The sequence below is a fragment of the Schistocerca americana genome, chromosome 10 (assembly GCF_021461395.2).
Source record: "Schistocerca americana isolate TAMUIC-IGC-003095 chromosome 10, iqSchAmer2.1, whole genome shotgun sequence".
In the NCBI taxonomy this organism is placed as follows: domain Eukaryota; kingdom Metazoa; phylum Arthropoda; class Insecta; order Orthoptera; family Acrididae; genus Schistocerca; species Schistocerca americana.
Window position 1 is genome coordinate 156,011,957 of NC_060128.1, and position 23,318 is coordinate 156,035,274.

Consider the following 23,318-nt stretch of genomic DNA (forward strand, 5'->3'; position numbering starts at 1 on the left):
TCACAGGTTAATTTAAGCACAAGATAAGCTATTGCAAATGTGATATGCTGGTACATTAGTAATTGGTCTAACTGCCAGAATGTTGAATGCGAGCGTGCAAACGTGCACACATTGTGTTGGTACAGGTGCCAGATGTCAGTTTGAGGAATTGAGTTCCATCCTGTTGCTCTTGGTCAGTCAATACAGAGATGGTTAATGCTGCTTGAGGAAGATGCTACACTTGTCGTCTGATTATATCCCATATGTGATTGATTGGGAGACATATCTGGAGATCAAGCAGGACAAGGGAGTATGTCAACACTCTGTAGAGCATATTGGATTACAACAGCAGTATGTGGGCAAGCGATAACCTGTTGGAAAACATCGCCCCCTCCCCTGGCCAGAATACCATTCACACAAGGTAGCATACCAAGTTAAATCACGGGACTGACATACCAATTTGCAGGTAAGGGTGCATGGGATAACCATGACAGGGTTCCTTCTGCTGTCATACAAAACTGCACTCCAGACCAGGCCCTCAACTGTCCTCTTCCCAGGAAACACACTGCCGTCACTTCACCGGGGGTAAAACCAGTTTTATTCAGAAAATACAACACATCTTCACCCTGCCCTCCAAGGAGCTCTCACCTGACAACACTGAAGTCACCAATGGTGGTGGTTTGAGGTCAGTAGAATGCACACTAAAGGAAGTCTGACTTGGCCTGTCAGTAACCGATTTGTAACAGCTCTTTATGTCTCGGTACCAACTGCTCACATTGCTGCTGCAGATACGGTATGATGTGCCAGAGCCATACACCACGTATGGTAATGTCACGTGGCTGTCCAGAGCTGGTCTTCTTGTGACCATACATTCTGCCAGCAAGTATGTATAATGACTACATTCCTGCCAAGTCTTCTTGCAACATCACAGAAGGAACATCCAGCTTCTTGTAGCTCTATTACACAACCTCATTCAAACTCAGTGAGGTACTGACAATGATGTCTGCCTCAGCATGTCCAATCTAAAAGGTACATTATATGATCAAAAGTATCTGGACACCTGGCTAAAAATGACTTAGAAGTTCGTGGTGCCTTCCACCAGTAATTCTGGAATTCAATTTGGTGTTGGCCCACCCCTACCCTTGATGATTGCTTCCACTTTCGCAGGCACACATTTAGTCAGGTGCTGGAAGGTTTCTTGGGGAAAGGCAGACCATTCTTCATGGAATGCGGCACTGAGGAGAGAGATTGATGTCAGCTATAGGATTCAGGTCAACACTCTGTGCAGGCCAATCCCTTATAGGGATGTTATTGCCAGGTAACCAGTCCACCACAGGTTATATACAAGTGCTCGACCGTGTCCAAAGATGCAATTGCAATCCCTGAATTGCTCTTCAACAGTGGGAAGCAAGAAGGTGCTTAAAACATCAATGTAGGCCTGTGCTGTGATAGTGCCATGCAAAACAACAAAGAGTGCAAGCCCCTCCATGAAAAAAATGACCGCACCATAACGCCACTGCCTCCAAATTTTACTGTTGACACTACGCACACTAGCAGACGACGTTCACCGGCCATTTGCCATTCCCACACCCTGCCATCGTACTGCCGTATTATGTACTGTGATTCATCACTCCACACTAGGTTTTTCCACTGTTCAATCGTCCAATGTTTACACTCCTTACACCAAGCAAGGTGTCGTTTGGCATTTACCGACACGATGTGTGGCTTATGAGCAGCCGCTCGACCATGAAATCCAAGTTTTCTCACCTCCCGCCTAACTGTCAAGTACTTGCAGTCCTGATGCAGTTTGGGATACCTGTATGATGGTCTGGACAGGTTTCTGCCTATTACACATTACGACCCTCTTCAGCTGTCTGTGGTCTCTGTCAGTCAACAGACGAGGTTGGTGTGTATGCTTTTGTGCTGTACGTGTCCCTTCACATTTCCAGTTCACTGTAATATCAGGAACAGTAGATCTAGGGATGTTTAGGAGTGTGGAAATGTCATGTACGGACATATGACACAAGTGACACCCAATCACCTGACCAAGTTCAAAGTTCATGAGTTCCACGGAGTGCTCCATTCTGCTCTCCCACAATGTCTAATGACTACTGAGGTCGCTGATGTGGAGTACCTGGCAGCAGGTGGCAGCACAATGCACCTAATATGAAAGATACTTTTGATCACATAGTGTAACTAATGTTCATGACCATCATAGCACATATTTAAAGCAAACCTGATTTGCATTCTCATGGTGACACTACCAGTACCAGTTGTATGGGACTGGTGCAAAATCTGAATAGATGTCATCCTTCAGATGTAGAAACAACCCCTCAACTTTCGTTTATCTTGCACAACTCCTTCTTGGTACTGCGACTTTTTTTCCATCACTGCATTTTTGCGTGCAATTAACAGGATTGGAAACTTTCAATTTGGTATGTTCAAATAGTAACACAACTTTATGGGGAAATGATTAAGCTATAAAATTTGTTGGAAGTGGCCTCCGTTATGGAGTTCACATAATTGAATACACTGTTGCATGTCCTTAAACACATGTTGTTATGTTTCTACATGAATTCTAGAATAATTCATTCTGTTTCATTCTGCAATTCGAGGATAACATAAGGGTGAGCTTTGTATGCAGTGTTGATAAGGTACTCCCACAAGCAAAAGTCAGGTGCATATAAATTAGCAGACTTAGGAGGCAACAGTTCCTTGCAACCACTCACCCATAAAGACACTGATCTAAAAGAAATCCAATAAATTTTGGGTATGTGAAAAAACACACAAATCTAAGGGCTGTCAATCTGACTAAATACCTAGGAATTACAATTAGAAGCAACTTAAATTCGAAAGGCTGCATAGATAATATTGTGGGGAAGGCGAAACAAAGACTGCGCTTTGTTGGCAGAACACTTAGAAGATGCGACAAACCCACTAAAGAGACAGCCTACATTACACTTGTCCATCCTCTGCTGAAGTATTGCTGCGCGGTGTGGGATCCTTACCAGGTGGGATTAACTGAGAACATCAAAAAAGTGCAAAGAAGGGCAGCTGATTTAGTATTATCGCGCAATAGGGGTGACAGTGTCCTGATATGATATGCCAGTTGGGGTGGCAGTCACTGAAACAAAGGCGGTTTTCTTTGCAGCAAGATGTATTTACGAAATTTCAATCACCAACTTTCTCTTCCGAATGCGAAAATATTTTGTTGACACCCACCTACATAGGGAGAAATGATCATCATAATAAAATAACAGAAATCAGAGCTCGAATGGAAAGATTTAGGTGTTCCTTTTTCCCACGCACCATTAAAGATTGGAATGGAGGAGAAGCAGTATGAAAATGGCTCGATGGACCCTCTGCCAGGCACTTAAGTGTGAATTGCAGAGTAACCGTGTAGATGTAGATGTAGGAAAGTCACTCTGTTCTTGGTTCCATGGGCCATAGCATTGTCCTCTTGAAACCATACTTTTACCTTATTCAGGTATAGTGTTTACAAACTGTTGCACCTTTTGTGCATAGGACTCAGTGTTCAGTACACTATGAAACAATATGATGAAGATTAGCAAACAAGACATTGCACACCAAACACTCACTCACTGTGCCTGCAGAAAGGACTTTCAGAGCTTATGTTAATTTTCTGTAGCTCAAATGTGTGAAATTTGTGTATTTACATATCCACCAATGTGGAATCATGCCTAGTCGAACCAAAGCCAACAACTGTAGCATTCCTGCCCACCTGTTGTTACAATCACACCCAGGAGGATGATGATTCAAATCTGCATCTGGCCAACCAAAATTTGGTTTTCTGTGATTTCCTTAAAATGCTCCAAGCAAACACCAATATGGTTCCTTTGACGGCTCATTTCCTTCCCCACCCATGACATCATCCGATCTCGTGCTCCATCTCTAATGACCCTGGTGTCGATGGGATGTTAAATCCAATCTTCGTTCCTACCTTTCATGTTGTTACAAATGACTTGAATCACTGACGGACAGCTACACATTTTTCATTGTATTCCACTACCAATTCGTGAATAGCATGAATTCTATAAAGATGTGTCTTTAAACACTTGCGCAATTCTGTGAGGGCACTACCAATGGAGTGACTAGGCAGATTCAGTATGCATTTCACCATCTTCTTGGGACTCAGAGAATATGCACCTTGCATTTCTGTCAACTTATCTCATGTTATTGGCTCAGCCTCTTATTGGCGGACATGTTTGCAAAGGAAGAGTCTAAGTATTCGTCACACATCTGATGTAACGGGTGATAATTAACACTCTTTTGTGTAACGTGGAATCAATTTCTTCCTCAACAAAATAAGGATCATACTTGCAACAAAAAGTAAACATGTTTCTATAAGTTGCATCCCTTTTTGAATAAGGGTCTGAAAAAGGGCCCTCATTGCTGTTTGCTCCACATCTGAAATGAGATGCCCTCTGTCACAGTAACATATTCCAGGTGGACTAAAGAGGTTGTGCAATCAAGGGGTGTATGCTAAATTCATTGTACAAGGGTCATTCAAAAATTAAAGAGACAAATTGGTCTGGGAAAAAAACTGTTTGTAGGGCAAGTTTGGGACTTTTATGGCTTTAAGTTGGCATCACTGGGATGAGCCCAGATCAGCTGATATATCAACATTGTTTTGTTTATAACCACAAAAATATGTTACAAGATGGCGAGTCAGCTTGAAAAGTCCACATCAGTTGAAGAACGTTCTGTTATTCGTTTTTTACTTGCTGAAGGTAAGGAACCAGTGAATATATACTGTAGAATGTCGTTAAGTTTGTGGTGAAGGTTGTATGAATTGTGCAAATTTTTTACACTTGGGTAGAGCCGTTCAAAAATGGTCACGGCGCAGTGACTGACAAACACTGTTCTGGCCGAACAGTTGCATTTCCAACTCCCTCACTTTGAAGTCGAATTGATGACAATATTATGTGACTGTGGAAATAATAGTTGATGATGTTCAAGTTATTACTAGTACAGTTCATAACATTATCTGTAACAAGCTGAAGTACCGCAAAACATGTGCAAGATGGGTCCCAAAGGAGTTGATGCGACTACACAAGGAAAAAGGTTGAGAGTGTGCACAGAGATAAAGGAACATTATGAAAGAGAAGGTGAGCACTTCCTCAACAAAATTTTAACTTGTGATGAAACTTGGGTTTAATATCATGAACCAAAATTTAAAAAATAAAACAAGATCAAAACATATCAAGATCTGGAGTGCAATAAGTTGCTGAAAGTGCTTATCATGGGCTACAATCTGGACTACTTCACAGACATATGTAGTGATATCTTGGATTCTGTGTAAATGTTTTCAGTATAGAAAGGCATTACCATCTCGGTGAAAATTAATAATTGTAAAAGAGAAGATGCAACATCAGAATTAAAATCATCCAAAAATACTTCCGTAATTACCATAATATGATCAAATTGCCCTTCCCACTATATCTCTCCTTCCAACCCCCCCCCCCCCCCTTCTGTTGCCCTCTCCCTCTCCCTCTCCCTCTACCCCTCCCCTTATAATAATGGAGGCAAGACATAAGAGAAATCAACACCCCTTCATATGATTCATTGACTCAGAAAGAGCATTTGACAAAGTAAAATGGTGCAAGATATTTGAAATCCTCAGACAAGTAGGTATAAGCAATAGGGGAAGACAGGTAATATACAGTATGCACAAGATCGAGGAGCAAGAAATAAGAATGAAAGACCAAGAATGAAGAGCTTGGGTTAGAGAAAGTGTAAGATAAGAATGTTAGTTTTGCCCCTACACTTCAGCCCTTTATGCAAAGAAGCAATGGCAATTATGGCGCTGTTTGTAAACTTGGAATGGATGCTACAATAAAGTAGACACCTAAATTTGAAGAAGAGATTTCTGAGAATGTAAATTAGAAGTACAGTATTCTATAGAAGTGAATTGTTGTCTGTTGGAAAAACAGAACAGGAGAGAATCAAAGTATTTGAGATGTGGTGATATAGGAGAAAATTGAAAATTATGTGAAATGACGAGGAAAAAAGCCCAGAGGTGTTCCACAGAATTGGCAGGGAAAGGAATGAGGGGAAAAAGAACCAACAAGAAGAAGGGACAAGATGACAAACTTGGGTTAAGACATCATCTGAGAATAACTTGCATGCCACTAGAGGGAGGTGTACATGACAAAACTTACGAAGGAAGACAAAGATTGAACTATATCTGACAAAGAATTGAAGATTAGCAGAGATGCTGGGTCGCAGAGAGGCACAATAAAAAATTGTCTAAGAAAGCTATTTGCCAAATAGGCGTTCATAAGAATAGACAACACACATGCATGCCTGCGTGCGCCCCCCCCCCCCCCCCCCACACACACACACAAATGCAACTCACGTATGTTGTCTATTCTGACGAAGGCCTGATTGGTCAAAAGCTTTGCTTATCTGCAACACAGCATCTTTGTTACGTAATGAGAAGAAACTATTCTCTTGATTATACTGTCATTATTGGTAGTCTGGGGTGAAGAGGTTGGGACAGGAAAGGAAGTCATGGAGGCCCGCACCAAAGCAGTCAGAAGACTGATGACTTAAAAGTAAAAAAATTGACCCCTGAATGGTACACACCAACTTAAACTACTGCCCTTGAATTTTTGCCATACAGTTACTTCCTTGGGGTGTAACACTGCAATATGTGCAATATGTTAGTGTAATATTTGTTCCTTGTTACGGTGTAAGTTATGCCCACCACACAAAGTATGTTTTGATCGGTACTCCCCTTTCATCATTCTTCCAATCAGACCTGTATACTTGGTGTGCCTCTCCTCTGAGCCCACACAGCTGTGTACGGTGCCATCAGACACGTAACTGACAGACGGTAAGTGTGTGCTCACCGATGGGACGATAGAGCGTGCGTTACATCTGGAGCTTTCCTCCTGCACAGGTGAAGACGCCTCCACCATCTGCGGCTGTGGCAACACCGCCCACGACGCTGGACCGCACGTGGACGACAATGGCGGTGGACCTGGAGGGGTCGCAGACGCACCTCCCAGACCGACGCCGGCCTGCCGCGACACCTGCCGTCACCCCCTCCTCCACAGACTCCTCAGTCACAACGAGCACCAGCAAAGTTGCTGTGAGTCATCCACACCACTACATACTGTAGAGTCCAAAAGTGGCCTGTTTGGTGGATGTATTGGTCATGGTATGATGTTAGTGGTGATGTATTTTTCATCATGTAAACAAGGTATTCACATTCAGTTGCCACCAACCAATACAGCTAACTGAGATGAATACAATTGCCAGCCTGATTATAAAATGTTCATTGAAAGATCATCAAGACCCTTCAGACGCTATTTTTTTCTCTTCCTCTCTCTCTCTCTCTCTCTCTCTCTCTCTCTCTCTCTCTCTCTCTCTCCTAGGATTTGCAAGCTACAAGGATACTGACAGTGTGTAAGGCTGACAGTAAAACTAGTGTGGTTATTAGCCAACATGGAAACATGGAGTAGAAAATTTGATCTCTTCAGTTCTATTAAGCTTGCAGCACAGAGATAACTGTTAACACTGGACCACAGTAACAACACACATTGCCATGAGAACACATTAAAAAAGGAAAAGAATAACTACTAAAAAGGAAATGCCAATCTAATTCGAATGAGAGCATCTTCAATTAATCTCTAGCAACAACTTAATATGTTTATTACTGAATCCAATTCCTGACTCTGTACCTTCACTCACATTGTTGTGTAAGGCTTATCTAAGTCTCAGTAGCACACCTAGTAACTTCTAGCCTCTAGTCTCAGTAAAAGAAAACTTTGTGTTCTTCAGTCTTCTTCTGACAAAATACCTTCACCCCACTCATGAACTGATTACAGTGTGCTCCCTTTGGCAGTTTATTTTAAGCTGTGTTGTCTGTGTCAGTCATCTTTTTGGCTGCTCCACATAGAATTGCCAGCCTATTCCTTCTTCTTGCTTAAGCACTGCCTCTATAATCTGTTGCTCATACTCCGTATTCCCCATATGCATTCCAACCTAACACCGACTGCCAGGGTCCCCAACATAGTCCTGTACCCTGACAGCCAATTTCTATTTTCTTAGTCTTCTAAATGGCTATCTTGTAAACAATAATAACAACAAACTCAGTTACATGACTTCCTTCTATCCTGGAGCTGTGGTAGGTCTTCCAGATGACTCTCTTGATTCAGCTAACATCCAGAACCATAAATATTTCTTTTCAAAAGGAAAGTAATACTTCGCAACACCACTAATAGTCTAATTGGAGTCCCCAGTCACTACAGCTCCATAACTCCTCCCAGTACTACAGAAGCATTGTAATGAACATTATTGTGTCTGTTAACATTTCTGTGTCTGGAGTTCCCTATTCTATTGTACTTGAATGCTTAGGTAAATGTACTTTCCGGCCTCTCCAAATTACTGAACAATATGCTGGTCATTCTTTTTCACTGGGGATCATTACCTTGGAGATGTTCTTCAACTCGTGGGTGAGACGCAGTGCCATCGATACCAGATTCCCTCAACAGACTTCAACCATTCCATTACATTTACTGAGTTCATACACACCACTCAGTCATGGGCTTACTAAATGAACTGTCATACAGTGGCAGGTATTTTCAAAAGAACACAATTCTACAGCCAGCAAACATTTATGTCAACATAAAAAACTGTTATGCAAACACATTAACAATTACCCAAGTAATAAGTGTAGCAAGTGTGTCCAGTGATGGGCACGCAGTGAAATGCCATCGAACTCCCACTATAGCTCTTTCACTTGTAGCTGATGTGGTGTCCCTGTGTAGCCTAGTGCCGATCTCTTGCTCCTCACCCCCCTCCCCCCCCCCCCCCCTCCCCACCGCTTTTTCTTCAGAAGGATCTAGACTAGTGTCACCAGCACACCAATGCAGACTGTCTTATTGCAGTCTGTGGTGGTGACATCGGGCTCCAAGACGGTGTTGTTCATCAAGCCGACAGCTGCCCGGCTGCCGACGACACTGCAGACGACGAAAGCAACTCCGACACCGCGACCCGTGCTGAGACCGAGACCCAGACCCAGACCTACAACCGGAACTGGAGGGCTGTTTGACGACTTCGATGACATCGCCGATGAGGATGACGAGGAGGAAGTGGAGACGGGCGAGACGGGTGGGTCACGTGGCAAAGTGGACCTGGGTGTGGCCAGCTCCAACCAGGAGAAGGTCGTGCTCGGCTCATCACCCGCGTCCACCCTCTTTGTCACCCACACGCACACACTCACGGTAAGAATCTGTAGCTACATGTTTGGGGTTGTAGTGCTTAGCTTCCTACCACCAGATGCACCTCAAGTTCAGAGCCCTCGGCCAGTGTACACCACAAAATGTAGAATTATTTTTATACATACTAACTATGGTACTGGGTAGTAAGCATCTTCAAACTCCCTTCATACCATTATCCAGTCACTTTAGTAATGAAAATTGGAAAATGTATAATTTGAAAACCATTTACTTCCTGGGGTGTAAAAAGAGGAGGCAGTCATTAGGTGTGAGATCAGTGTTCTAAGGTGGGTGTGTAAATTGCTCTCACCCAGTGATCCAAACTGTCCAGGCAAAGGCGCACATTGTCATATCTCCAGGCAGTTTTGGATCTGAGTGTTCCACTGCTCACTCTGTAAAGTGTTAAGAGATACATAATTTGTCTCGGTGCTGTTAGGATCATCGAGTATGAAAGATAAAAGCCATGTTCACAAAATCACTGTATTTGTTCAAAATAGTCTTCCCCTGAATCAATACACAGGTGAAATCATTATAAAAGTGTTTTGAAAAATTCACTGTAGTCCTTTTTGGGAACTGCATTTAGTACTGCAGAACAGTTTTCTCGGATTTACTTTTTGCATCACAACAGTGTCCGTTCATTGCCAACTTCAATTTGGTGAACAACCAGAAGTTGGCTGGGACCAAATCCGGTGAATATGGCAGGTGGTCCAGAACTGTGATCTGTCTGCTGGCCAATAATGATGATTTAAGAAGGGGAAAATCAAAATGGGCTGAGGCACGAATTGAAGTTCGCATTAGGGAGGGCGTCAGACTAGGGTAATCTGTGCAGCTGTGTTCGCCACAGTGCCACAGTGGTGTAATGTGTAGCACATCTGCCTAGTAAGCAGGACACCTAGGTTCAAGTCCCAGCCTTGCCACAAATTTTAATTCATTACTTCAACTTCTATCCTTTAGAAAAACTGTTACAGTGTGCTTTAAAAATGGAATCTCCAGTTATGCCTCTCAGCCACTAGAATAACATAGGAATGCAAACAAAACTTAAGGTTCTCTAGCATCTGGCCCCAGATGTTTGGGACACCCTTTGCTTGTAAATGATAGAGACAACAGAGCCAGAAAGAAGTAACGAGGCTGAGGCTGACGGTGATTTGATGATGCTCCGCAGGTGACAACTACGGAGACACAGGTGGTGAGCACGGCAGGACGGCCACCAGTGACGCGCACCGTCGTGCTCACCAAGACGCAGACGTCGACGGTTGTGGACACGGTCACCGAGACCCAGACGCTGCTCCGGCCGACCAGTGTCTTTGCCACCGTCACCACCACGGTAAGGGAGTCCACCACCTTCGCCGACCCTTTGCTAATTGTTCCTTCGCGTTCACTGTGTCTTTCTCAGGGGTCTTGGTTCTACTTAATAGCCAATCAGTTGGTTAGTGTACAAACAGGAATAATGTATAGAGATGTGGACTTTGCAGGTCTTCAGTGCACAGTGGGCTGTAATACACAACATTTGTCGATGCAGCTATACAGGTCAGGCTCGAAATGTGATAAGCTCACCGTGCAAAATATTAGTCAGTCTCCTTTAAAGAGTGTGCTGGTTGTTTTGGAGTGCTATAAATAGTACAGAACTGTTAGCAGGTGGCCTTCTGACATTCTACCAGTGATGTAAGTCATGGCAGTGAAGTGGGTTGTATGAAATGTGATCAAAAAGTAATGGGAATTTCTGATTTAATTAAAGAATCTTTATTTATTTATTAGCATCAACTTTGTCCACTTCAAAGTAATCCCCCTCAGATGTAATACATTTGTCCCCATGTTATGCCTAGTTAGGGTGTTCAGCTCCTTCAGCAATTCTGTTTCATCCCATCAGTGGTGGCAAAATGACATCCTTTCACGGTTCTCTTCAGCCTCAGGAATAGAAACAGGTCACAGTGGCCATGTCCATTGAATATGGTGGCTGAGGTAACATAACTATTTTGTTTTTTTGCCAAAAAAATCATGAAGAAGCATTGAGATGTAAGCCACAGCATTATCATGATGCAATGGTTTTGTCACAATTCTGGACATTTTCTTTGGACTGCTTCATGCAAATGGTGCATAACTCCCAGGTAGTATTGCTTATTGACCATATGACTGTAAGGCAGAAACTCATGATGCACTGCCCATTATGATCAAAGACAACAGTGAGAAGAACAGTCACATATGGTGGAACTTGTCAATTTTTGTTTTGGTCTTGGCTCTTCATGCAGTTTCCATTGGGATGATTGGGCCTTCATTTCAACATCACACCCATATACTCATGTTTTCTCATCTGTTATAGCCTTCTTTAGAAGTTCTGGATCATTGTCAACTTCATTCAGCCATTACTGAGCAATGTCTATAGCAAGTTGTTTTTGGTTGAAATTCAACAAATCTGGAACAAACTTTGCTGCTACACATTTCCCGCCCAAAACACCTGAAAAAATTGCTTGGCATGAGCCACAGCATATGCTGACATCATCAGCAACCTCCCTAAAGCATTTTCTTTACTTGTTTTACACAGATGTCAGTAACTGGTGTACTTGGCTCTCCAAAGCAGTCACTGTTTTCAATGTCTTCTGGACATTTATACCACTCGTAAACTCTAATGTTACTTATAGTAGGTTCCCCAAAAGCCACAGTCAACATGCTGAATGTGATGCTGCACTTTATTCCATTTTTCAGGAAACATTTAATGCAAATTCTTTGCTGCATTCAGAATCAAAAACTTGCTGAGCACTTCAAAACACATATAACCTTTTTGGCTGTCAACAATAAAGTAAATATTTAAAGCAGCAGAAAGTGCAAACATATGTCAGGAACATGTGTATCAACAAGATGAAAATAAAATTTAAAATCACATGTGTTGCATTGAATCATTGCACTAATATGGTCAACATAGAGATACGACAAAAAGGAGATATTGTGTTTGGATGTGCCCATTATGTGAATTTACTTACCTGATTTGTTGGTGCCTGAATGAGGACTGTATAATGTGTCCGTAAGGAATGGTGTATCGCTCACAGCCATGTAATACAGAGTTAGTTCAGTGGTCATGAAGAGACTCTAACTTACAGGGTCTGCAGATGAGTGTCATATCTCATCAATGACAGTCAGTTTCAAAACCGGTTGGAATTGCTGCTGCCAGTGAATGCAGCTTCATCTCAACCAGCTTACAAGTGAACATTGCAGAGGGACTACATTAGATGATTTGGAGGCAGGTACTTTGGCATCTCATCATGTCCAGATGCCTCTCCATTGTAATCTCCCCCCTTACTCATTAATTAATGCAACAATATGATTGTGATCATATTTACCTAATGTGCTTGATTTTGGATGAGGCTATTGCCTCCAACGAAAATCTGACTGGTCTGTGGAGGGAAATGTACAAGTCATTCTAAATAGTAACCTATTCTGCTCCGCACTTTCTATTTATTTGAATTTTGTTTGGTTCTTAAAAAATGCCATCACTCACATGAAACACGAAAAAAAAAAAAAAAAAAATAAAGCAAAAAAAAAAAAAAAATAAAAAAAAAATATGGTACCACATGACTCAAAGAGTCCATGACAAAAGTAATGGAAATAATACAGAAATTAATCAATATGGTTACCAGCCCAATTGGGCACTGTTTGTCCAATATCTGATCGATAATATGGACAGCAAAGAATACCTAACAGTTTGGCTCTAAGTGTGGCAACAAAAAGTTGACATGTTTCTCACAACACAAGATGAATTGCAAAAGCAATTGTCTTATCTCAGTAATACTCAGATATGTTAATTTGGGAAAGATATTTATACTGTAGTTACTATTAACATTTACTGGTTTAAATAAGCAGCTATTGGCGTCCAACAGATTGACGATGCCAAAACACAAACCATGCCAGTACACAATAGCATTATTACAATAGAAACAGATATGAAATGTGTGAACTTAATTTATTTTTCTCTTTGATTTGAGGTTACTAGAATGACTTTAATTTCAGTTACTTTATTTTACTTTGTCTGCAATCAATTTACAAGACTGACTTTCCCTCTAAATATTATTGAAGAACACTTAACTTATTGAGACTTCAGTGTTAATTAATTTCAGTTATTTTAGCAAACAAACAAAACTGATGGTGATAGGCTTTTAATACTTTTCTTTCCTCTATTTAAACAACACTCTGGTATCCAGTAACTGGAAAGGAATGGGATTCTAAGTAGGTGACAATGACTGAGGATAATTATAAGATCAGGTACCTGCAGTTTTGTGGGCACACCTCGATTCCCAATGACCAAATTTGGTTCTATCTGCCATATTTCCTCTTCTACAATCAATGGTTCTATATTGTTTTCTAGTGAACCAAATACAAGTGTACGAAATGTTGGACCACCTTTGTGACTGGACTCAAGAGCTGCTATCAGATAAAACCAGTACGTCATTTGTAACAGAGAAAAATTTTCAGTCATTAAAGTTGCTTCAGGTGTACTGCAAGATTGTGATAGGGTAATATTTTTCACAATACTTATATATAACCCAGTGAACAAAGTCAGAAGCTGACAGTCTCACGGAGCTTCCGACGTTATCCACTGGGTTATATGTAAGTACTGTGAAAAGTAATTACCCTATGACACTCTCTTGCAGTGCACCTGAAGCGACTTTTATGACTGATGATTTCTCCCTGTTAAGAATGACATACTGGTCCTATTTGACAGCAGCTCTTCAGTCCAGTCACAAAGATGGTCCTATATTCTGTACACTCGTATTTGGTTCATTAGGAAACAGTACAGAACTATTGACTATAGAAGGGGATATATGGCAGCTAGAACCAAATCCACAAATTTTGTATTAGGGCACTTATACAGCCAGCTAAAGGTGGTATTGTGAAATAGGTTTATGAAAACTAGGTTCGAGAGCCCCACGCTAGCATAGTGTACGAGAGAAGAGTGTGTGCGAGATCAAAGCTTACAGAGTGGCCGTGTGTTTACCCAGGTGAGTGCTACGCAGCCCTTCCCAGTGGGAGTGTCCACCACCAGTGCCGTCTCCACGGTGACGACACCAGTGACCACCGCGGGCTCACCGCCCCCACCGCCAGCGGGGGCCGGGGACAGGCCCGGGGATCGCACGGAGGGCACGGGAGACACCTTCTTCGTAGTGGTGACCGATCCGCACCACAAGCTGCCTCCTCCCAGTGGAGCCCCGCTGCCACCTGGCATCATTGAGTATGAGGTAAGGCTGCCTGCTGCGTAGACACTGTATTAAGGCACTTTCCATTCCACAATGTTAAGCATAAGTGTAACATAAATTGATGAGCCAAAATTTTATGAGCAACTGCTTTACAACATGTTGGTCTATCTATGAAATGCAATACAGCAGCAATTCTGGGCAGCAGATATTTTCTCTGTAGTCTTCTCGAGGTATATGTCTATGCACAGGTCACATAATTCTTGTAAATTACAGTGTAACCCCACTTTTATGTTCCCAGAATTAACGTTTTCCCACCGTTTATGACATTTTTTATTGGTCCCGTCAAATTTCCTATGCCCACAATGTTAATTTGCACCTGATTTTGCGTCAACATATTTGTAATTTTCCCGCGATTTATGCATTACAAAAAAATGTTTGTGGACAAAATATGATGCTGGCATGATGTTGGCCGCCCAGTAGTGTTTACAAATATTAAGTGGTTAAGTTTCTTTGACACCAGGGCACTCTACTCAGCTGATTTTAACTGATAAACGAGTAAAAGTTGTAACAATTCGTGCCGTATCTCCTGCCACTGCCAAGCTCTATGGTGTGGTGGCTGATGGGAGTAACTAGGTTTGTTCGAAACTTCGAATGAAGATGTTGTGACCAATCACAATCATTTCCAAACCGTCTCTACTGCGCAAATGCAGCTTCATAATTGTTGTGATCATTGTGACAGCTTTGTCGAACCATATTTAGCATGTTTTGGCGTGTGGCCACGTGGAGTGCTACTTTTTTTGTGTGTGTGTTTGTTTTTCTACATAACCGATGAGGCACAGTACCTGGTCACCTCAAAAAGACTACTACAGTGCAAGAGACACAGAGTAACACACATTCCAACACCATACAAAATACATATTTACACTTGACAATGAGCAAAAATGCTCGAAACGTGTCGTGGTAAGCATGAAAACATACGTAACTAGTGCAGTATTTCATTATTTAAATAATGAATGACATCTGCAGGCTTTCAAAAACATCGATTATGACATGAAATTGAGTCAAACGTTCATACTTACCAGACAGTTATCAGTTCCAATTACATCAGCAATTTTTATTAGGTAACAAACCTTCATTAGACAAAAGAGTCCCTGAGAAGTCTGTTGATGCCTGTTATGTACATATATCATACATCAAGTGCAAGATGGTATCCTATACACAACTTTTACGGCTTAAAGCATTATTTCCCACATTTTACATTTTCCCGCGGTTTACACCAATTTTTTTTAAGTCCCTTGTAAAGTGTAAAAGTAGGGTTTGACTGTACACGATACTGGGTTGTGGACACAGAGCTAGTGCCCGACATCATCCCCTGATGTGTTCCGTTGGGTTCAGATTGGGCAGTTTTGGTGGTGCAGACATCAATACCAACTTTGCCTTCAGGGAAGATATCAAACGTAAAGGGATGCAGGTGTTCCACAATAGTGATCATACAGGCCACATCTGTCACAGTGCCTTTGATTACCACCATGGATCTCGTGGAAGCCTACGTAAATGTCCCCCACCAGTCTGCATCTGTGGCACAGTGCACATTTCGAGCAGCTGTTAGCTGGATGACAGCGTACCTGGACATGACTGTTGATCTGGTTTAACGAGAATCTCGATTCACTTGGCAAAGCTGCACAATTCCACTGGTCTGTGGCTCAGTTTCTATGATCCCTTGCCCACTAGTGTTGTAAGTGACAATGTCACTAGGTCGACAGTGGAATACGTAGGGGTCATTCTGCTGCATAGTAGCATGTTCAACAATGTGCACAGAATGGTGTGCAATGAAACACTTGCACTCTATCATCAGATCTGCAGATCGTCCCCATTCTGTGTTGCAGAGTGGGCAAGCCTGTGACATCCTCATTCTGTGATGGAGGAAGGATGTTAGACACCTTAGTGCCTGCTGGTGGTTTCACCATCATTCGACCACTTCCCGTAGATATTTATGACAGTAGCACACCAACAGTTGACCAGCTTTGCCCTTCAGAGATGCTCTTTTTCCAGGCGCTGAGCCATAACAATTTGGCCTTTGTCAAAATCACTTCTGTCAGTATATTTCACATTTTTGGCTCATATCATTACTGCAATGATTCTGCATTCGTCTTTGGCTTTACTCCATTACTTGGCTGCAATGCCAAGGGGCAGCATTCACTCTCACGGTGGGCAGTGCTTATCACGTTTTGGCTCATCACTATTAAGTCCCTCAAAATGACAAGAGAAAAAGCATTGTTAGCAGTAAGTCTTACATCCTGTCTCAAAAGGAGAATGCAGCACATAAATGATTCATGTGGCACATAAAAATAGATACTCACTGTAGTGGTATAGTATGTCCCATTGCAACAGAAATGTCACACAATCGAATTTGGGTTTCTTAAAGTGAGTGATCCACAACAAAAATAACTTAAAGAGTTCCACAAAGTTGAAAGTTCATAAGTTTGACCAAATTAAATTCTGGAGTGTAACATATAGTTTACTAGTTATTTGAACAAGTTAAGTTCTGAAATAGCAAGCAAAAGTTAGTCTGGAGTCTCAGGCAGATGTTTAAGTACAGAAAGTTGTAACAGAATCGCCACCCTCGGAATTTCTCCGGTTCGTACTTCGCTGATGAAGTCCTGAGGACAGAAATGTATGAATTTTCTAAATTTGTAGAAATACTACCAGTACTACGTCTGGCACTGTCAGAGTGGTGAAGAAGTAGTGAAGTAGAGTATACTGAGGCATCCCAGCACGGCACCATTAAGTGGACTAAGTCTGATCCCTGGGCAACCTGCAGAGGGGTGAGGCATCCCATTGTAGTGAGTGATGTCGTGGCAAGAGTCATTCAAAGGTTGCTTGTTGCACCGGAAGTGACTTCTGGAGCTGGAGTGTGAGTCTAAATAACAGCCCCGTGGTGTGATAACCCACATGTGATTAGCTCCAGTCAATTTCTGGTCTGCGCATGCCAATCGTAGCTGGGCGTGTGTCTCAGTGTGCTGTCGGTCTGACTGTGCAGCTCACCTGTTTGAGTTACTGCAGTTTCTGGTCTGCTGGTGCACGGGCCACAGTACTGCCACTGATGTGTGGGTAGCTGTTGGTCCCCGCTGTTCATGTCGCCACAGCGTAGTGATTCCCAATGTGGCAGTAATTACTCCTGAGGAGTAGAAATAAAAGGGGCTCTGTTGCAATTAATCAACATATAAATTATTTTCAAATAGTAATTTATATGTATAACATATAAATTATTTTAAAATAACAATTTATATGTATAACAACTGGAAGTTGAAACAGAAGTGATTTATTTCACTTCTTTGCACAACAGCAAAATATGGCAAGAGCGAGCGTCCAAAGATAATCAGAGCCTTGACATTGTAAAAGAGATGTATGACCAGCCAGAAGATCTACCAAAGAAGTCATGCTAGAGTCCAAGCACTACCAAAAAAGTGTCAGAAACAATTACATATAGAATGCTGATTGATAGCCAAGTAGCCTCATGATGTCTGGGGTTCCTCCCATCTCATGGCTCCTTACACCCTCTCACAGTGGTCAGTGAAGTCTTTGGTTGTAATGATTGTAGGCTGTCACCCTGACTAAGATTAAGCACTATCATCACGATGTCAGTAGACTCCAATATTTGATAGGTCACCATCATCACAATCAGCTTTTTGACACCCCATACTGGCCGAAGACCTCGTCTAAACTACAATGTGCATTGCAGTCCACAGCTAAATGCATTCATGCTAGTCTTCCACATTTTCTAGTGTCATTTACTCAGTTTCCAGTAGGTTCTTGGAAACCTGCCAAGAAATTCCTGTGACCAACAACTTTTTTTTCAATCATAACTATGTCATCCATTCCAGTCTTTACCTAATGCATTAGTTTTCCCATTTCTCTTACTAATTTCCAACATGTATCTCTCCCCACAGGTTCCAACACAACCCTTAATTTTCAAATTTTTCTTTTGTTAAAGTCCATGTCTCTCTGCCACAAATCGAAATCCTTCATTTTAAAAACTTTTTTACTTACTATGTGCACTCAGTACAACTTTCATTTCTCTGTATATTTCTTTTGCTGTCCATCCATTGGCAGCAGACATCACTAGCCGCACATTATAAATGCTGATAGTGACCATTTCTAGCAAATTAAGAAATACTTTCAGATAGAGAAATGCAATCCAAAGCACAATTTCTCAGACTCTGCAAAGGCTACACTGTAATATCAGACTTCGACAGGATGGAAACCGGCATGTCTACGTGCCTATTGTACCAACTTCTGACCTACTGTTTGGTGACTTTCAAGCTGACTTGTGATCACCTTGGGTGATGTACAACTCCAGTGTGTGGATACGGACAGGTGGACAAGGAGGACGAGCAGGGCTCGCGGCAGGATGCAGACGGTGCGAGCGGCAACGTGCTGCTGACGGCCGGTGTGGGCGGTGGCAGCACTTCGACGTCCTCGTCTTGCCGGCCCGAGTGCAGTGCGGCACGCAACGAGGTGTGCCAGAGGGCTGCAGATGGCCGCCCACGCTGCCTCTGCCGGCCCGGGTTCGCCAGGATCTTCCCGGACCGACCCTGCAAGCGTGAGTACCACTGACTAGAGATGGCTAGCGCCGAGAGCTTAGAGGAGGACTTTGTGAGATCCAACTGTGTTTATTTCAAATTACATTAGTATGAGCTACCACTAATAATTCAGAATCCCAAATGCACAGCTCCTGTGGAAAATCTTATCTCGAGGTCATCGGGTGCCCAGACTTGGCAGACTACTTGTCAATTTTTTGTTTGACACAGTCTTAACTTTACAAAACTTTCAATAATGTTTGTTGATAATTGAATGGTAAAAAAAAACACAAGTGAAATGCACCAAAATATGTCATTGCATTATTGTTGCCACACTCACACTTGGCAAGAACAGTGCAGTGCCGTCTTGAAAAACATGCGCACCTTAACTGTCAGAGCTCCTGCTTGCTACACCCCATTGATATTCTCCAAAGACTCTTGACAACTGTCCCCCTTCAGCTGATGCAACTCTTTTTATTTTGGTGGTTTGTAACTTCATTTTAATGGCACCAGACAAGCCCTGTATTATAATTATGTCATGTCTTACAAATAAAATCAAGTTTTGTATACTTTTAAGTTATGCTGCTGACCAGATGACATTTGGAGTCCCTCAGATTTCAGGTCCTGCTTGTGTGCAAGTTGTGTTTATAATTTATGAATTGAGCCAAGTTAAAAGGGGGCTGGAAGAGCTAGAAACATACAAAAACAAACACCAATACAAAAATTCCAAATTAAAAATTAAACTGAATGTTATTGTGATGCAAAATACTAACACGAATTCTTTACAGACAAATGGAAAAACTGGTAGAAGCCGACCTCGGGGAAGATCAGTTTGGATTCTGTAGAAATATTAGAACACGTGAGGCAATACTGACCTTACAACTTATCTTAGAAGGGAGATTAAGGAAAGGCAAACCTACGTTTCTAGCATTTGTAGACTTAGAGAAAGCTTTTGACAATGTTAACTGGACTACTCTCTTTCAAATTCTGAAGGTGGCAGGGGTAAAATACTGGGAGCGAAAGGCTATTTACAATTTGTACACAAACCAGATGGCAGTTATAAGAGTCGAGGGGCATGAAAGGGGAGCAGTGGTTGGGAAGGGAGTGAGACAGGGTTTTAGCCTCTCCCCAATGTTATTCAATCTCTATATTGAGCAAGCAGTAAAAGAAACAAAAGAAAAGTTCAGAGCAGGTATTAAAATCCATGTAGAAGAAATAAAAACTTTGAGGTTCGCCGATGAGATTGTAATTCTGTCGGAGACAGCAAAGGACTTGGAAGAGCAGTTGAACGGAATGGACAGTGTCTTGAAAGGAGGATATAAGATGAACATCAACAAAAGCAAATCGAGGATAATGGAATGTAGTCGAATTAAGTTGGGTGATGCTGAGGGAATTAGATTAGGAAATGAGGCACTTAAAGTAGTAAAGGAGTTTTGCTATTTGGGAAACAAAATAACTGATGATGGTCGATGTAGAGAGGATATGAAATGTAACTGGCAATGGCAAGGAAAGCGTTTCTGAAGAAGAGAAATTTGTTAACATCGAGTATAGATTTAAGCATCAGGAAGTAATTTCTGAAAGTATTTGTATGGAGTGTAGCCATGTATGGAAGTGAAACATGGACGATAAATAGTTTGGATAAGAAGAGAATAGAAGCTTCTGAAATGTGGTGCTACAGAAGAATGCTGAAGATTAGATGGGTAGATCACATAACTAATGAGGAAGTATTGAATAGGATTGGGGAGAAGAGAAGTTTGTGGCACAACTTGACTAGAAGAAGGGTATCGGTTGGAAGGACATGTTTGAGGCATCAAGGGATCACCAATTTAGTATTGGAGGGCAGCGTAGAAGGTAAAAATCGTAGAGGGAGACCAGGAGATGAATACACTAAGCAGATTCAGAAGGATGTAGGTTGCAGTAGGTACTGGGAGATGAAGAAACTTGCACAGGATAGAGTTGCATGGAGAGCTGCATTAAACCAGTCTCAGGACTGAAGATCACAACAACAACAACATTGGGATGTACACTGATCAGCCAGAACATTATGACCTCCTAACTAAGAGCTGGTACCTCCACCTTTGGCACCTCCATCATGCTGGGGGAACAATGAGGCCTCTGTAGGTCACTGGAGGGAGTTGGTACCACATCCGCACACACGAGTCACCTAATTCCCATGAATTGAGGGGAAAGGGGGGGGGGGGGGGGGGTGATGAGCTCTGACATCGTATTCAATGACATCCCATATGTGTTCATTTGGGTTTAGATCTGGCAAATAGGAGTGGGGCCAGTACATCAATTGGAACTCACCACTGTGTTCCTTGGACCACTCCATCACACTCCGTGTGACACAGTGCATTATATTTCTGAAAAATGCCACTGCCATTGGAGAACATTATCATCATGAAGGGGTGTACATGGTCTGAAACTAGTGTACGATACTCCTTGGCCATCATGTTGCCTTGCGAGAGGTCCACTGGACTCATGGATACCCAAGGGAGTCTTCCCCAGAATATAATGGAGCCACTTCTAGCTTGTCTCTATCCTGCAGTACTGATATCAAGGAGATGTTCGCCTGGAAGATGATGGATTTGTGCCCTACCATCAGTATCAGGAAGGGCCAAAGTCCAATGCCGACAGTCATTTCAGTCTTCGTTGCCAATTTTGTGGTGTTAACATCGGCACATGCGTAAGTTGTCAACTGTGGAGGCCCTTTTTTATGAGTGTTTGGTGCATTGGGTGTTCAGGCACACTTGTACTCTGCCCAGTGAGTCTGATGTTAGTTCCGCCACGGTTCCCTGTCTGTCCTGTTTTACCAGTATGTCCAGCCTATGACATCCAATATCTGTAATGATGGGTGGCTGCCCAACCCCATGATGTCAGGAGGTGGTTTCACCCTGTATTGAACACACTCGCTACAGTACTCTTTGAAGACCTGACAAATCATGCGGTTTCCAAAATGCTCGTGCTGAGCTTCCAGGCCATCACAATCTGCCCTCAGCCAAACTCAGACCGATAGTAGGCCGACGCTCGTAATGTTCTGGCTCATCAGTGTATAGCAAATGATTATATGATTGGAAGTCTGAAATTGGATTTTGTCCAGGCAAATTATTACACGAGTTATCAACATATCTTTATTGATAATTAGTTAATTGTAATTAAAACATCATCTTTTAAGTAACTTGGTTATCGGAAATGAGCTATTTTGACCTCGTGCTTTGTATGAAATCCCTCAATTGCTTCAAACTGCCTTTCTAAAGAAAGTGTCAAAGTTAATATTACCAGTTCTCTCATGGCAGTTTTTGCTCAGTTAGTTCATGAAAGATATCCCCTGTAAAACCTGTTATGACACTGTGAATGCAAAACGATTTAGAAAAGATATCCGAATGGAGTGAAAATTGGCAGTTGACCCTAAATAACGAAAAGTGTGAGGTCATCCACATGAGTGCTAAAAGGAATTCTTTAAACTGTGGTTACATGGTAAATCAGTCTAATCTAAAAGCTGTAAATTCAACTAAATACCTAGGTATTACAATTATGAACAACTTAAATTGGAAGGAACACATCAAAAATGTTGTTGGGAAGGCTAACCAAAGACTGCATTTTATTGGCAGGACACTTAGAAAATGTAACAGATCTACTAAGGAGACTGCCTGCACTACGCTTGTACGTCTTCTTTTAGAATACTACTGCATGGCGTGGGATCCTTACCAGGTAGGACTGACGGAGTACATCAAAAAAGTTCAAAGAAGGGCAGCACATTTTGTATTAATGTGAAATATGGGAGAGAGTGTCACAGAAACGATACAGAATTTGGGCTGAACATCATTAAAAGAAAGGCATTTTTCGTTGCGATGGAATCTTCTCACAAAATTCCAATTGCCAACTTTCTCCTCCAAATGCGAAAATATTTTCTTGACACTGACCTACATAGGGAGAAACGGTCACTATGATAAAATAAGGGAAATCAGAGCTTGTACGGAAATATATAGGTGTTCGTTCTTTCCGCACACTATACGACATTGGAATAATAGAGAATTGTGAAACTGGTTCAATGAACCCTCTGCCAGGCACTTAAATGTGATTTGCAGAGTATCCATGTAGATGTAGATGGTTCTGATTTCCAATACATGTTAATAAAGCTAGGGATAATTACTGAAAGAATACGGAAATCGGAAGATCATTTCCAGCAGTTTTATGTAGTGGCCAAAAGCGTCTGTTATGAGAGAACCAAAGTTTATGTTATACTCTACGAAGGAATTATCACCTGAAACATTTGATTAGGAATAGATCTAGTGGTCATGATTGATCTCAGATACATGAAAACATCA

At 42.0% G+C, this 23,318-nt stretch overlaps 1 protein-coding gene across 1 annotated transcript in view; it reads left to right on the plus strand.

The window, feature by feature from the left end:
- The window catches only part of LOC124552322, a 220,062-nt gene that overhangs the window by 159,060 nt on the left and 37,684 nt on the right, over positions 1 to 23,318 (plus strand). The window contains exons 28-32 of the mRNA XM_047126594.1: positions 6,905 to 7,096; positions 8,898 to 9,233; positions 10,390 to 10,551; positions 14,216 to 14,452; positions 18,788 to 19,013. Of these exons, the coding sequence (XP_046982550.1) occupies positions 6,905 to 7,096; positions 8,898 to 9,233; positions 10,390 to 10,551; positions 14,216 to 14,452; positions 18,788 to 19,013 (1,153 nt within the window). The remainder of the gene's footprint in view (positions 1 to 6,904; positions 7,097 to 8,897; positions 9,234 to 10,389; positions 10,552 to 14,215; positions 14,453 to 18,787; positions 19,014 to 23,318) is intronic.